General features: G+C 38.6%; 1 protein-coding gene across 15 annotated transcripts in view; it reads left to right on the top strand.

Moving 5' to 3' along the window:
* setd5 (SET domain containing 5) overlaps window positions 1-16,732 on the top strand; it is a 158,836-nt gene extending 142,104 nt beyond the window's left edge. For 11 of the 15 annotated variants that reach the window (XM_069936669.1, XM_069936675.1, XM_069936679.1 and 8 more), the window contains 4 exons: window positions 2,760-3,106; window positions 5,166-5,341; window positions 6,865-6,971; window positions 7,787-9,604. In XM_069936669.1, the coding sequence (XP_069792770.1) occupies window positions 2,760-3,106; window positions 5,166-5,341; window positions 6,865-6,971; window positions 7,787-8,422 (1,266 nt within the window). In that variant the 3' untranslated portion in view covers window positions 8,423-9,604. The other 4 variants (XR_011357310.1, XM_069936681.1, XM_069936677.1 and 1 more) reach the window with 4 other exon arrangements.
* The last annotated feature ends 381 nt before the right edge of the window (window positions 16,733-17,113 follow it).

Below are 17,113 nucleotides of genomic sequence, written 5' to 3'. Positions count from 1 at the left end.
CTCTTAATTTTTTGAAAAATCATTTGCAATTCTAAAACACAAAGGTAAAGTTCAAAACTGCATATTAACACAAGTTGTACAGATGTTTAATTTGTTTTTTAAAATTCCTAATTTAAATCTGAAATGCCTATACTTAGTCAATTTCAGTGAAAAATTTACAAATCTTGCAGGGGGATTATTATTGAATACAGTATTATAACCTTAAGCATTTTAATTGCTCAAGCATTAGTGACTATGTCTACAGTGCATAGGCCCTAATCTGCTTCTCCAACTTTAAGACTCTCCTGAGAATCTAACCTCCAAACAAGCTTGGATGCTAGAAAATCAGAGCAGATGTAGGCCTTTCAGTTTTTTTTTTAGCTTACTTGTGCATTCAGTATGATCATGGCTGATCCTTGATCTCCATTCCCTTTTCCTGGTCTCCCCCATACAACTTAATGCCTTTCGTGCCTGGAAATCTTATCTCCTTCACAAATATGCTCAGTGACTTGATCTCTACAGCCTTCTGTTGTGAATTAGAATGTGATTAAACTGGAGAGGGTGTGGAAAAAATTCAAAACCTTGTGCCTGGGACTCAGGCTTGAGAGTTAGAAGAGGAGGCTGGGCCAGTTTGGGCTTTTTCTGGAGTGCAGAAGGCTAAGGGGTGATTTTGAAAATCACAAAAGGCACAGTCCTCCTGGGGTAGGGGAAATTAAAACTAGAGAAGATAGATTTGAGGAGAGATTTACAATCTCTTTAAGGGGCACCTATTTTACATGGGTGGAAAATATGTGGAACAAGTTGCCAGAGAAAGTGGTAGAGCAGGTACAATTACAAAGTTTAAGACATGTAGACAGGTACACGGAGAGGAAAGATTGAGGAAAATGGGCCAAACATAAGTAAATGAGACTTTTTCAGGTAGGGAACTTGGTAGGCATTGACAAATTAGGCTGAAAAGCCTGCCTCTTTGTGTTTGACTCATCACCCTCTGAGTGGGAATTTCTCATCTCATTTCTGCATGTTTTATCTGTTCTGGTGAAACTATCTGTCTTACTATTTGCTCTTTATATGATTTGGTGCAAAATTTTGTTTAATTATGCTTCTATGAAGCACCTTGAGATCTTTGCCCTATTAAGGATAGAATGTAAACATAAATTATTGGTATGTGAATGAAGGTGTCCTGTTACAGCCAGATGAACCCCAATATTTGTCCTTTCAACGTTGTGAGCCATGATTTTCTACCCTTTCTATTCTTAATTCATCTCAGACTCATCATTATACAGGCAAGTTGTAAAAAGTAGTAATGATTTGGTATCAGTGAGGTGCACTTTCCCAGAAAGGAGGAATGCACTTGGTATTTTTATGGCATTTAGCACTGGTGTATGTTGTGTCTCCAAAAACATGAAGTTGTTCATTACCCATTTATCTATCAGGAACTGCTCGCCATTCCAGTGGCTGAGATACTGTTCAAATGTACCATTAAGGTGGTTCAAAAGAATGCGGAATGCCTCTGGAACTGAAGCCTTCCCATCTGAGATGAATATGTTGTTTATTCTGGTTTTGGCTCTCTCGAGGAGAGGAAATTGTAAGGCTGCATGATGTATGAAATGTCTTCCTATCCACACAGCCCAAACAGTAATGTGTATTCCCAGTGGAAACAGCTAAAATTCTACTTTCATTTTTTTTTAAATGTCTAGCTATGCTTGTATATGCTGGACCTCTTTACACATACCTTCTCAAGCTAAAGTTGGCATGAACAGGAAAAAATGCAGACATTTTGGAAAAGGCATGGAGAAAACCAACAAAGAGTATGCCAACGAAAAAGGGATTTGCTAAGTCGAAATATTGAAGCTGTTTGAGCTTGGCAGGAAGGTCTGGGAGTGGCAGTTGTGGAAGAGATGGAGGAGAGGTGGTGCTGGGTGGAGGGGGCATTGCAATTGCCAAATCCCATGGCCTGAATTAGCCTCCACCCATTCCTTCATTGAAGCACGCTGAGGTTCTTTCTTTTCCACTGCCTTCACAGCTTCCCTCTTACCCTTTAAGATCCCCACCCAAGCTGCTGGTTTCCTGATGATTTTACACCCCCTTTCCTGTCCAAATGTAAATATAATAAAAAGCCAATTGCATTGTAACTGATGGTGTGGCTTAAGGTTGATGATAGGAGCTACTTAGACATACAATTGAAGAACCACCAAGAAGAGTAGAGACTATAATTTACTCACCCTTCCTTCCTCCAGCACCCCACCCCCTTTCCTTCCTTCTTCCTGTGAAAGTGCATCTTCCTCAGCCTTTTACCTCTACCTGGCTTCATACTTTTATTCCATTGTTCCTATTCCCTCCCTCCACTTGTATTCACCTGCATCACCTGCCAGTCTTTGATCTCCTCCTTTTATTTGGGCGTCTGCCCATTTCTTGCTATTTCTGGTGAAGGATTTTGGGCTGAAATTAGACCTATCTTTTGTCTTTCATGCTTCCTCCAGCAGTTTGAATAACAGCATCAGCAGTTTTTCTTGTTTACCACCATTATTTAGAATCTCAGCTGTGGATGGCCTCTCTTTCAATACAGAACCAAACTGTGCTAAATTGTTAACTTTTACTCCAGGCTCAGTTCCTGAGGATAATCCTGCACTTGAGGCATTATTATTCTGGTGTTTGAAAATATCTGCTTAGTTGACCAAATCAGTCATCTGTACTTCCTCTTAAGTATTTACACTGCTCATTAAAATTTCATGAAAGTGAAAATGAAGATTCTTAGGATTCATGTTGTGTTTGCTTTCAAGGTATCTTTGCTGGAATATAGAAAACGTCAGCAAGAAGCAAGAGAAAGTAGCTCCAAATCAGACAGCCTCAGCTCAGATCCTTCCAAAACACCCAGCCACATGGGGACTCCAACCAGACGAGGTAGTGACGGCACTTGTGCACAATCGGCAACGAATGGTGATTCCACCACCACCACATCTAGGACATCCCATGTACCATCATCACCTCCAAGTGGTTTTTCATCACCAGGGCATCCTTCAGTGCCTCAAATTGAGGAAGTCAGTCCAACAGATCCTGGTAGCAGCAAGAATGCGAATCTCTCTGCAGCAGTCAACAATAAAAGTCGGAATAGTATGAGCACGAGATGGTAAGTGACCTAATTGATGGAAGCCAATCTCAAGGCGAAGAATTGTGGTTGCATTTTAACTTGCTGAATTGAAGTCCATGCATTCTAGTTTATAGCTTGAGTGGCAGTAGTTACTTATCATTCTCTCCCATGGTTCAAGGTTCCTTTTATTGTCACGTAATAATACATCAAATGTAATATACATGATGTGCTTTGACTTTTGTCTGCCATAAGGCAAACAACGAGTCACCATGAGCATTGCCCAGCACCCCTAACAATAAGAGAAAGAGAAGCAAAATGAGAGTCCCTTCAGAGATCCTTAGTGTCCTTGGATTTGCCTCCAGTGCTTCTGCAGGCCCACAGCTGGTTCAAACCATTGGCACCCGAGCTCTAGATCCAAACTTTTGATTCCCTTGGGAAGACTTCAGCACCTCTTGAATCCCGGTTCTGAAATCTTGTTCCCATGAGCCAATCTCCATCAATTTGCAGCCTGTGTGGGTCCTTCAACCATAGTCACAGCAGCTCACAGCTGCTGTGGTCATCTCCCTGTAGGATCATCTCCCAGGCTGCTGCTTCTCAGCGGTAGAGGAGGTGGGAAAGGGGTGTTCTCCCCTTTCTGGTGCCCTACGCCTGTCCGCTGCTGCCCCTGAGTCTTCAGTCCTTAGTGGCACATTGCCCAGTGCAGGCACCAGCATCGTGGGTGCTGAACAAGGTTGCAATATCTTTAAAAATAACTCCATTGACTCCTTTAACAGGCTGTAGGACCCTGAGGAGCGGCGCTGTGTCTCCACTCACTGCTCTCCCAAGTCTATGCCAACAGTAGCACTGCCATTTCACGGCTATTTCATGATTGAAATAATGATTGAAACTTATTTTAATCTTTTTTAAATTCACTAAATTGCTATTCTGAGTTCATTGTTCTCCCATTCTTTCCTGAAGGCATTGAGCTAGCATAGGTCTGTTTTCCCCTCCTTAGCCAAAGACCATAAGGCTACTTAATGATTTTCCTAAAATTTAAGACAGCCCTATGTGGCTAAAAAAACATGTTGTATAATGTCTGGGTGCTGTTCTAATGGTTGTTGCTTATCCAGAATGCATGAGATACAGATGAATCATAGATTGAAGTGAAGTTGCCACCTAAACTTGTTAGCTGAGTGTTTCTTGGGGCAATGAACTACCACCCTCTGAAGTTGACATAAGTACCAGCAGCGGAATTAAAATAATCCTGATCAAAAATGGCATTGTTATTTTGTACAGCAACACCAACCACTGTACAAAGCCATTGCTATAGAGGCAAGTGCAAATCTTACCCAATAAACAGCTAGAGAAACATTGGCAGCTGGTGAAACAGATATCGTCTTTGCCAGAAAATCAAGCTTTACAATTGTACATCAATTTTACAAATAGTTTTTTTTTTAAATGTTCAGATTCAGCATCCCACTTCATTAATGTAACTACAAGCAATTGCAACCAATTTCTGTTCTGACTTTAGATTCTGTGAGGAATCCAACATTAGATCATCCCAAAAAATCAGCAATGAATTTGGGACATGCACATGCAAGTCCTGAATTTCTTGACATTTACAGTGCAATGATAAATACTGGCTGTTTGCTTAAAGACGTTTTCAATAAAATTTGTTATTTTATAACTTTAATGTATTTTTACACTGATTTCACATGTCTCTAAACATCAGTGACATTACAACGCGGTGTTTTTTGACAACAGGGAGCTGTCTAAAGACCACCAGGGCTGTCTTTGAGTCAAGCTTCAGCATCTGTCCTCTGAGGCCCAATTGGCAATCACATTTGAATAGCTGTGGCATTAAAGCCTTATGTTCTGTATCCAACAGGGCAAACAGACAGGCAGCAAGTGCAAGTAATGCATTGCTTTTTTGGGTCGTTTGAATTGGGTCGTTTTGTCTTCTTGTATCAACCCTGTAAAAGTCAGCTTCACAATATCCAGCAAAACAGTTGGCAAAAGTTGAGAAAGAACCACATTTATATAATAATGAAGAGAGAGATAAGGAGGGGAAAAAAGTTAACTAGGAAAGAAGCATTTCTTTGTTGCATGTTTATTTCAGGATGGTTCCTACATCAGTAGAACGATTGCGAGAAGATCGGGGAATGTTGGAACGTGTTCTCAGGAGGGTGGAAATTGGAAGTATGAAGAGAACAGGAGATGAGCGAAGCACGTTGGACCGAGTTCTGAGGAGAATTGAAACCAGCGCAGTGGACTCTCTTAGGGAGAAGGATACAGGTCTGAAATTAAGTGGTTGGAGTTGGTTCAGAAATTTGAAAACTTACAACATGGTCTAACTCTTTTGTGTTTTTTGGAGTATTTTTCCACTGCTAAGTTATGGTTGTTCATTTTTTAAAAATAAAGTACTTGGTGCATCTTCAATAGAACACGCTCCTTTTACAGTTTTGAATGCATCACAGGTATTTTCACAGCTCCAAGGGAAAAAAGGTAAATGTTTGATTCACTTATGTTAAGATATCCATTGACAGCTGTGTGGTATCAAGGTTGTATTGAGTGTGATATTTTTGGCACCTTATCACTGTCACAGTTTGCTGTTGTTCGTTGGATGCTGAGTACACTTGTCCCTGACATTGCACCAATCCACAGAATGCTGATTTATTAGAGAATGATCCGTCCTCCAGCCCATTCACTCACCATTATGTACCCCTACATAATTTTCTCCCACCCACCCAGTATATTTCAGAAAATATATCCCCTTGCGTGACACATTTCTGTGTCAGAAACCTAACATTTGCCCAGCAATGAATCACCCACGACTTAGAGTGAAGAGGTTACCTGGGAAGTCAGGAGTTGGGCAGTTTAAAACAAGTGGTGCAACCACTCAATGATGAGATAAGGGGCTCGGGGTTGCCCTGGCCAGCATGGTAGATGCCACAGAAAAGCAAAGTTGGAAAGTGAGGATACGCTTGGTTGAAGTCAGTTGTAGAGGATTTGTTGCCAAATCCATGATCAAACTTCTGAGGGAAGTAAGAATCACAGGGCAGGCCCTCAGAAAGCCAATTAAATCCCTGACCAACTCAGCTGAAACAAGCAGTCGCTGGCTCTGGCTGAAAAGGAGGGATTCTACGAGAGAGGTTCCATCTAACCAATACTGAAATGTCTGGGATTGTGACACCTAGTCCTATAAATTAACCTGGGTACACATCCTGAATACTAAGGGAGGTCACAGCTATTACTATCCTGCATTGTCATTTACCCTTAATATCAGGCAATCAATCCTGTCTTGCTTATTTTATATTTCAGCATCCTTGCATGTAAAATTCATGTGAAATTAACATAATGCTAATTTATTCTCTAGAGCTTGTATTTTTTTTTAAATGCTGTAGTTCAGGATAAGTGAAACCATTATTAAATGGAATGCAACGTTTTTTACTCCATTTTTAGGATTTCACTGAGGAGCAGAATATACGATACTAAGCACAGTCTTGATCTGATCACTTTCCTGTGCAAGATGGGGAACGGCTGTAGGGAAAGATTAACATTAAAAGCAGCTTCAATGAGGACAGAGTCAGAATTTGCAGGGGTGTCTGCCAGCTGGCATCACATCACATTCAGACAATGACTGCGCATTATAATCTGAAAATGATCATCACCACCATCTCACCAACCCACTATCACTTCACTGAGATCACTATTATCGTAGCATCCAAAGAGCTGGAAAAGTAAACAGTTGTTTGCAGTTTATTCTGAATCTGTATTGGGACAGATGGTCTACATCTCTGTTAATCCTGGGTTTTCAGATTCCACCGATGAAGGATCAGAGGCACCTGGACTTGCACGCATCAGGAGCTCCCCAATTCACAGTCCGCAGAGATATAGCCACAGTCCTTCCAGATATAATCATCAGGTAAAGAAACCTTTTTATACTAAAACAATTCTTCCTGGTTGTTGTTGAACAAAATAAAATATAAAACGTTAGAGATTCTGTCTTTGCTGGGTCATTGTTAATCTCATTCCACTTCTTTCCCATATTCCTTTTCATTTACCTCAGACACTTGGATATTAGATTGGTAAAATATACCAATAAACCATTTGATGATCTTATTGAAATTTCCATCATTCCTATCTCAGCATGAAGTCCTCCTTTCTCTTGAGCCCTGGCTATAAATACCTTGCTTCATTGTGCCTCAAGATCTCTTTCCATTGACTCCAGTTTGCAGTTGTCCAATGCATATGGGTACAAGGAAGCCCTTGATACTGTGAAATTCCAGTATTTTAGTGTTTGCTACACTTACAACTTTCAATTTCTGTGACTTACAGTTACCTGCCTTGCTCAGCAGAATTTTAGGGCGATCAAATTGACAGGAACTGCTTTGTTATAGACTATGCCAGAATGCCCTTAGGTACATCCAATGATTAACCACATAATGCATTTGAGCACAGCACAGCAATCTCATTTGTACCTAACTAAGTAGGATCGTGGATGATCTTTCATTTCCTTTGGAACATGGTATTTGCGAATGCTCGAGCTTGCTGAGTATTTCCAGAGTTTTCTGTTTTACGGTAGTGTTGAATAAAGGACATGGGTATAGAATTTGGATTTCAAATTAGCCTATTTTCTCTTAAAAGCTTTTTGAATTATGCATGACATGGAGTATTTCATTTAAATATATTTATCATAGATAAAATGTGTTTTTTGTTATATTAATTAACTTTAATCAGCTTCTACAGGCACAATCCGATGGAGTCGTCCCTGAATCTCATGTACTTCCCCAACAAAGCATGTCTCCCTACAGAACACACTGCTCCTCGAGTGTTCCGTCAGCTCACACACAAGGACATATCTACAGATCTTCATCCCACGCAATGGGGCAGAGTGGATCCCAACAACAGATAGATTCCAGCCAAACGACAGCTCCTCTCTCCACTATCTACTCAAGCCCAGTTCATTCATCGTCTGTTGATACCTCTGTGGTCCAGTACATTGGAAATTCTGGATACTACAGTGGTCAGCAGCATTCTGGGAGTGTCTTACATACACTGAGTAGTACTCAACAAAAGACTAATTCTGGATGTACTCCTTCTATTGCTGCTAGCCCACTACAAAACGCCACAAAAAACATTACTGACTCTACATTTACCCCAACTCCAAGTACCATAAACTCGACTGTTTCACAGACTACAAGGCCATCACAGTCAGGCTCATGGACCTTAAGCCCAGCAGGTTCAGGGCAACATTCTGGAGCAAGGATGGTCACAGCATCAAGTTCTCAGCACTACCGAAATACTGGTATAACCCAGTACCAACCTCCACAGGTCCAAGGTGCAAACGTAAGAACACAATCAAGCACATATTAAACAATGGACACGGCTATGACCACGATGGAGATACTTGCCTGGGTGTATAACTCTTGTGTGTTAGTATATGCCACCAGCATACGGATCTAGTGTGGCGTAAACAACTATAAAGTATGGACTTGGAGTTCTGGAGATTGTTAGGCATGTGCCAGCATTTACTAGAACTTCCTTCATACTGTACAAAATCTTGTACAAAAACAAGTAAGAGTTAAGAATTGTGTACCTATTGGTGAGGTACATTTTAAGCATAATTCAGATAAATATTGTTTAGGCTTTTTTCCTCCAGTTTATTTTAAATAAACTAGTCATGTGCAGTAAGACTTTTTTTTAAAAACCAAAATGAAAGCGTTTGTAGCGTCAAAAGTAAAGGCGCGGAGGAAAGGATGTTGATAGGGTGGGAAGAGTTTGTATAGGCACACATTCCTCGTGCCAGCTTCTCACATGTATACTATAATATCCTGGAGTAGAAAATTTTATTTATCTAATTTTATATATAACCATTCTAGGCTAGCTATTATCTTACCCACACAGCGGAGTTTAATCCACGGTGCTGCAGGAGTTTTTATTTTACACCTGATGCTGTGAGTTCCCTGTCGTTGAGGCACAAGAGTGGAAAAAGTGTATTTCGGTGACTGTTACAATCTCAAGTTTTTTTTTAATTTGAAATCTTAAATTCAGGTCTACATTCAACTAAAGGGAGAAAATGATCTCCATTTTGAAAGATGTAACATGTGACAAATACAAGTTTGAAAGAAAGTGATGCAGTTTTGCTGCATATTGTATAATGGGAGTTTAATACTGTTCTTTTATTCAGAACACTCTGTATATACCACAGCTACTTGTTATCCTCAGAGGATTTAGTTGCCTGACTGCATTATGTACATTGGTAATTTTTTTGTGTATAATTTCTCTTGTGCACCTTTTTTCCCTCTATTTTCTTTTTGACAACAGCTTTCAATCTCCCATTGGGCATCTCCATGTGCAGTCTTTTTTTTTTTTTCGATGTGCGATGTGCATGAGGCGAGTTTGTTCCTGAATGTAGCTGTTGACTGAGTTGCACATCATTTACAATCAAGGAGAATTTTAAAAAATAAAAAATGAAACGGTAGCCTTGCTTTCTAAACATGTACAGTCAACCCCTCCTGTGGAGTGTACAAAAATAAAACAGTTCATTTCTGCACAGTTCTCTTTCCATATGTTCATTTTTACATGTTAACAATATATTTAAAATGTTAATATTGAAATTAAGTCAGCTAACCCAATCATTTTTATCTTGTGTTGCAAGCTGTATCCAACTTTGTCTTGTGCAATCTTCATTTTTGTTCCCTGGGTTAGATATACTGGCTCAAGGTACAGTGAAATAACCTCATACCTGTACACTCTAAACCATTTGGACTTCGGGTTTCCATGTCTGATTTTATAACCAACCACATACTGCACTTCAATACTGTGAAGGTTCACCCTTAGATCCAGTCTGGAATATATATGATGAAAGGTTAAAAATGGCCAGAGTCCATGCCTCTCATTGTTTTTCTCTGAAATAATCACTATGCAACTATCTTCCAGAAGGGCACAGTTGAGAAGAGAATCTTAACACACAGAATATTATTGATATAAACACTGTTCCTCATGTTTCATTGTGCGTGCCATTGTGACAACTTTCTCCCGTGACTTCTTACTAAGAAATCTTTGGCCTTCTCTACACTTGTATCACTGCAATACATTTGTGCACAGCAACTTCTAGAAGTGGAATATTTTAGTTTTCCGTTCCTTTTATTTTAAGAAGGCTGTGAGCTCTTGGTATAATAAACAGAAATATTTATTCGTAGATCAGCTAATTGCATAATTTTAGGACTAATATTTTCAGAGCTACTCTAATTGTGGCTCTTCAGTTGGATAAAAACAAGGTTCTTTGTCTGGACCTCAGATTTCCCACTCTCTTCCAATCGCAAGTTTCCGTACAGATGGCACACCATTTTGATTTATTGCCATTCCAATATAAAAATCCTGGACATTTCAATCAAAATACTGTGAAAGTACCCTAAGCCCTAGTACTGCAGTGACTTTTGGCTACCTAATCTGGAATAAATAGGAATGAACATCGCCAACAAAGTCTACATCCTAATAACATTTTTTTTAAAAAATCTCGAGTGCAAGCATTTTTCAGTCGTAGTACTTAAGTTGCTTTTTATATTGTAAGCTCCTTTGTGGGTTTTACTGTTAACACAACGTTTGTTGCCTTTGTCACACCTGGGTATTACACTAATTAATGTTTTATGATCAACTCTGTTATCATTGGAGCGTCACGGTTGGCGTAGTGGTTAGCCTTTACAGCGCCAGCGTTCGGGACCGGGGATCGAATCCCGCACTGTCCATAAAGAGTCTGTATGTTCTCCCAGTGCCTGCGTGGGTTTTCTCCGGGGGCTCCAGTTTCCTCCCACCATTTGAAATGTACTAGGTTGGGGAGGGTGGGGGGGCGGTGTAGGTTAATTGGGTGATATGACGTGAGCTGAAATGCCCTGTTACCATACTGTATGTGTACATTTTTAAAAATCTCTCTGGTTTGCCCATTCATCATAAGGTCATCACTATTGAGGCAAAGCTTGTACTTTGAAATTTTATGGATAAGCAATTAATGGGAAATGAGAGGTTTTCCTTGTATCTAAGAGTGACATTCCTTAAACAAACTACAAGTAATGGCATATTTTGCAAATGTAAAATGATCACGATAAAATTACACATAAATTTGTTGATTATATCAGAAGGTGAAAATTTGTCTTCATTGGCATTTGCTTCAAGAAGTAGAATTTTGCTGTCATTCTGTGCTTTGGATATAGAATGTCTTGAGTATTTGTGAATAAATGCACGCCTGTCATAGTTGCTGTTGAAATACTTCTCTTAACTGGTAATTTTTCTGAATCTCAGCATTGCCTTATTGCAGTATATGTTGGAAGATTCAGTTGCATTGGAAAACTTTTCAATCCAATTAATTGCAACTTTCAAGTGTTAAATTTGTGGAAAACTACCACAGGCTGTTTCCAGTGACCAATATCCATGACAAATGTCATAAACTGATTTCTAACTTTAAAGAAGTGTGCAGGATCTCAATGCATAGGATGTGTGGCTTTTTGTAATCCAGTCTCTATTGCATTCATTAATATGCCTTTCAGAGGAAAGCATCAGCTGAGAAATATCTCTTCCAAGAGAGAGAGCACACACAACGTAATTGAAAAAGGCTTTGAGGCATGAAGGACTAAAAATTTGTTAACCTATTGCAGACACCTCTCGAATTAATATTATTTCAGTGCCAACAAAATGTGGTTTTCAATAAAAAAGATAGATCACCTAGTCTCTTCAATAATTTTCCAAGAGTTGCCTGTGTAACTTGAAGGTGCATTTCCAAATATAGGAAATTGAGGTTTTTTTTTTGGTTATTAGGCTAAATTTAGAATGAGGAAATGGTAGTTTTAAAGTGTGATTGTTTACCTCCATGAAGATCCAACAAATCAGTGCATCTATTAAGATTTTTTGGTGATTCCACAATTGAGAAGGCATCCTATTGAACTTATTTATTGGTTTTTGTTACCATATATTTCAGTGTATAAGTCGACCTTCAGATAAGTTGGGTTCCCATTTTCTGTCTCATTTTCATGGTTTTATCATATATCGGATGTATAAGTTGACCTCCTGGCCCCCCCCCCCCCACCTCCCAAATCGTGTTGACTGAGCTGCAGGGCTTTGCCAGAAGGTGGTTGTTTGATCATGGAGTCTCCAGCAAAACGGCAAAAGTATGAAGTGAGTTTTAAGTTAAAAGTAATAGAAGTGACCAAGAAATCCAGCAACTGTGCTGTTGTAAGAAGTTTCATGGACATCTTATTCGCCAAATCTACATTGAGGGATTTTTTGAGTTGAATTTCTTAACTTTTTAAAATATTTTTATTGAGTTTAACATACAAATCCTGCAAACAAAGTCATCTAATATAACAAACAACAGGCCTTATCATATACATAATCACAGATTAAACATATAATGTAAATCAAAAGCCTATCCATCATGGTTTATTTCTTTAAGACATCAAATTTTATCAATGTGGTAATTAACAGTTTATCCCTTTAATATATCCCAATATAGTTCTGGTTAAAAAGTAGATAGGACAAAATTGAACAACCCCTTTCTATAAATAAGGAGTAAATTCTATCTTTATTAATGATATGAACCATGAGAACCATATTTAAGATTCAAGATCTTCAAGATTCAATTTATTATCATAGTAATAAAACAAGAGTCATATTACATGAAATTCCTTTTTTGCCTGCTGCAAGGCAGACAGATTTGCCTCTGGCAGGAATTGCCTAAACACCTCTTACAGTCAGACTTGCAGTCAGAGAAAGAGAAGCAAAAGAGAGACGCCCCCCCCTTAGAGTCACTGAGAGTCCGTAGATTTTCCTCCACGGCCCCATGTTTATCTAATTGATCTTTTTAAATAAATAAATAAATAGAAATTTCTCTGACTAATCTAACCTCTCCCTCGAGGCAAGGTTAACTTGTAAAATTGTAAAGATATAGATCAAATGGTGACCATCAGACTCCAGAGAATCTCGAGCATCCAGACTTCTAATCGTGATAGTAAATCTGAAAAAGTTTGGAAAAATATTTTTCAGACTTGATCAAAGATTCTAAAGATCAAATTAAAAACATGCCATCTCATTGCTTTGTTTGATTTTTCTAGAGAGAGAGGATATCTCTTGACTTCAACCCAAGAGAACATTGTAGCTTTTACATTATTGATAGCTAGACTAGCAATTTCAATGAAATGGAAGGATGAATCTTCACCCACTCATACCCAGTGGTCACATAATGTTATGTCCTGTTTAACTTTGGAGAAAATTAGATACAGCATTAAAGATACAAAGTTCCGATTTTTTTTTTTTACAAGATGTGGGCCGCATTCATAGATTACTATCATAATTGAGTTGAATTTAAGGTCTCATTTTTTGTATCTGGCGTATGTCGACCCCATATTTTTGAGGGTTTCAAGGCTCAACTTGTATGGTGAAATATACAATATATTTGTTTGTGGGAACTGGTTATTGGCTAGATCAGTACGTTGCTCATCCAATATTGCTCATAAATAAATAGCTTACTTGGCCTTTGGAGGCAGATAAAAGACAACTATGTCACTGTAGGTGTTGAGTTATGTAAAGGGAAAACAGGAGAAAATGGCAGATTTCCTTTTGCTTTGTGAATTAATTAGTCAGATGTGTCTTTAGAGTATTCCAATAGTTTCATGGTCATGAATATTGTTGGTACATTTTTAATCAAACTTATTCTATTAACCAATTTTAAATTCTTACTGATCATTGAACTCAGACTCATGGTGATAGATCATATGTCCAGATCTTTGGAATACTGATTTTGCAATTTAATCAGGCAAGTCAAAATGTTGGGTCAAGAACCATTTGCATGTGGAAATCCACATTTAAACTTGGCAGCTTCTGCACCCAGTTGTGTTCTGTTTACATGAAGTTGGCAGTTCAGGGACACAGTGTTCTACATCATAAGAGAAGGAAACATTTTTTTTAAATTTACACATACTACACGGTGTCAGACCAATTGGAGCCCACAAGTCCATGACTCCTAATTTACACCAATTAACCTACACCCTGGTACTTTTGGAATGGTGGGAGGAAACCAGAGCCACCGGGGGAAACCCACACAGACACGGGGAGAATGTACAAACTCCTTACAGCGCGGGATTTGAACCCTGGTCCTGATCGCTGGCACCGAAAAGGTGTTGCGTTAACCACTACACCAACCGTACCGCGCCATTCTTGGTAATATGTTATAAAAATAGTATGTGGTATAGGAGGCCTTTGGGTGCAAATACTTCTTTACAGTTCTACATGAGACTATGTTACAAAGGAAATTCGAGCCAGAATTGGTTAAACTCTGTTGACTAATGCAATAGAATAACAATGTCTAACATTGATTGCTTTCAACTATCAAAAAGAACCTTCCTGAAGTCCACTGCTTTCTTTGTTTCAGCTGGAAATGAATTTTTTTAAATCAATTGCTATGTATAATAAATGCTATTTTCACAATGTTCACCTATTTTTAAGTTGGAAGACCAGAAAATAGTCTGCTAAGTTCCATGTGTCAATAAACTTCTTGCAGAGTGCTGCATTAATAAACTTAATGCAACTGTGCTGGGTCAGAGATCATTCACTTTGTGTGGCCTGTGGCATCTCCCTGATTTTAGAGAAACATAATGCATATTTGTCAAATTGTATTCCAGGACCTACCTTTTTAAAACTTATCATTTTTCTCATTGTTTAAAGTGCTACGTTATCCAAATGCATGTTGTTTAATAGATCTTTAGGTAGGATCAAAAATGAACTGATTATTATCTGTTTAATTATAATTTAGTTTCTGCAGTTATTTATCCATTTGAATTGAAATTAATTTCAAAAATATCTTTAAGAATCATAAATCTCTTTCCAGAAGTTAAATCAGTTTTCCATGGTCAATAATCACTGAGGTGTTAGAAGCCTGGAGCTGCATTGACAAGTGCAAGACTTCAGTGGATCAAGTTATGGAAAAAGTTTACAAAAATATGCTTTTCAACCTTGAATAGAGGTGATATATTAGAAATAAATTAATTTAAAAAAATGAGATTATTATATTCAAAATAATCAGTGTGTAATTGTTTTCCTGTAGGGAAAAATAATGGTGGAGGTATTTTGATCTAAAGTGAATATTCTTAATTCTGAAACACTGCTTTTCATTTGCTGACCCATGGCATTTGAATGATCTTGAATTACGTCCATGAACTTTCCATATTGCAATCTAAAATTGTGGCTTTGCCTTATAAAACCCCAAATGACGAGCTATTTCAAGTTTAATAGCTGGTTATCACTGCTTCAAGAAATGCAGTGTGGTGACTAACATCATACAAAGAATTGAATTATTTATTGTCATGTGTACAGAGGTGGAATGAACAACTTTTGTATGCTACCCAGGCAATTCAATTTATCCATCTTTGAGTATAACAGACTGTGCAAAGATCAAAACAAAAGTGCAGAGTGTAGTGTTTCAGAGAAAAGGTTGAGTTTAAACATTCCAATAGGAGCATAATTTTACGAACGAGAGGCCCATTCAGAAATCTGATAAGAGCAGGGAAAGGGGGCTTGGGCCCAAAACATCAATTCCCTTTTGCATTCCCATTGATGCTGCATGACCTGCTGAGTTTCTCCAGCACTTTTATGTATTTCAGCAAGCAGGGAATAATCTGATGGTGCATATTTTCAAGCTTTGGCATCTTCTGCTTGATTTTGAGGGTGGGTTGGGGGGGAGGGGGGGGAGATGTCATTTCCTGAGTCAGCACCTAGTGTCGGCTGAGTTGAGTGAAGAGAGTTTGGCATGCGTTTTGTCTTGAGTGGCGTTCACAACTCTGCACCTTCTTGCAATCTTGTTAGAGGAGCAACTGCGCCGAGCTGTGATGCATTTGGGGCAGGATCCTTTCTATGGTGCATTTATATTAAAAAAAAATTGGAAGAGACATTGGGGACCTACCAAATTTCTTTGCCTTCTTATGTGCACCTTTTCAAAATGCTCACAGCGATGACGTGGCTTGACCAGGATAGATTGTTGGTGTTTCCACCTGTGTTCGTTCTTCAGGTTGTGGAATTGTTACAACACATTGTGCTGGTTCCAGATAGTTCTTCAGATGGGGTGAAGGAATAGAGAGACCAGGGAGTATATCTTACAAGATTGAGAAAGCAGCCAAAAGAGTATACCAGTCCTCCCCTGATTGACCCATGTTACATGTCCACTTTTGGAGTCTTGCTTTTTATTTTAAGCTGCCTCACACATTCCCTTTGATTAATTCTCGTGCCTCTTCACTGATTCCAGTCTTCTCTCTTTATCTGCAGCTATTATCTCCAACAACATTTATTTATATGGTATGTCAGAATAACCATACAATTGGTGTGATGCTAGAGGAACTCAGCAGGTCATGCAGCATCAGTGATGAAGGGCTCAGGGCTGAAATGGCTGCTCCATATCGCTTTCCAAGGATGCAGCAGGACCTGATGAGACCCTCCAGTACTTCTGTGTATTGTTCCTGGTCGTCAGCATCTGCAGACTTTTTGTTTAATGACTGGTATGAATTAAAATCCCAATATTCAAGTTGTGATTTTTATTTCTGTATTCTTAGACTGCAATGGAAAAATTGATCATGAAGCTAGCAGTGGAGGAATGCCCTTCAGGATAGAAATCTATATATAATTCCAGTATGTATCCACAAAGCTATATAAAAAAAACTGTCTCAACACCACTTCAGTGCAATGCTGTGACCTTGCATTGTTTTCATAAGAACAAATTATCCGAAACAAGCAGCATCTCAATATTTTTTTTTAAAAATGCTTGGTGAATTACCAATTTACTCAGATTAATGGTTTCATAAAATTTCTGTTGTACCTGAATGCATTTTAATTTTTCAAGGGTCTTTCTCTAATCCGTTGCAAGTTTTTTTATGTTTAATTTTACATTTTTCTAATCATCAACAAAAATAATCAGGTGTAGCAATGGGATTATCTTGTGCATTTGTGTGCATGTCCGTTTGCATCCTTTAGAGTTACGTTTTTAAACCTCAGGTTTGAGATAAGTTGTTGTTAAAGAGCCATGACAAT

This window comes from Narcine bancroftii, chromosome 5, assembly GCF_036971445.1.
Source record: "Narcine bancroftii isolate sNarBan1 chromosome 5, sNarBan1.hap1, whole genome shotgun sequence".
NCBI classification, from domain to species: domain Eukaryota; kingdom Metazoa; phylum Chordata; class Chondrichthyes; order Torpediniformes; family Narcinidae; genus Narcine; species Narcine bancroftii.
This window is presented reverse-complemented; position numbering and strand designations above follow the sequence as displayed.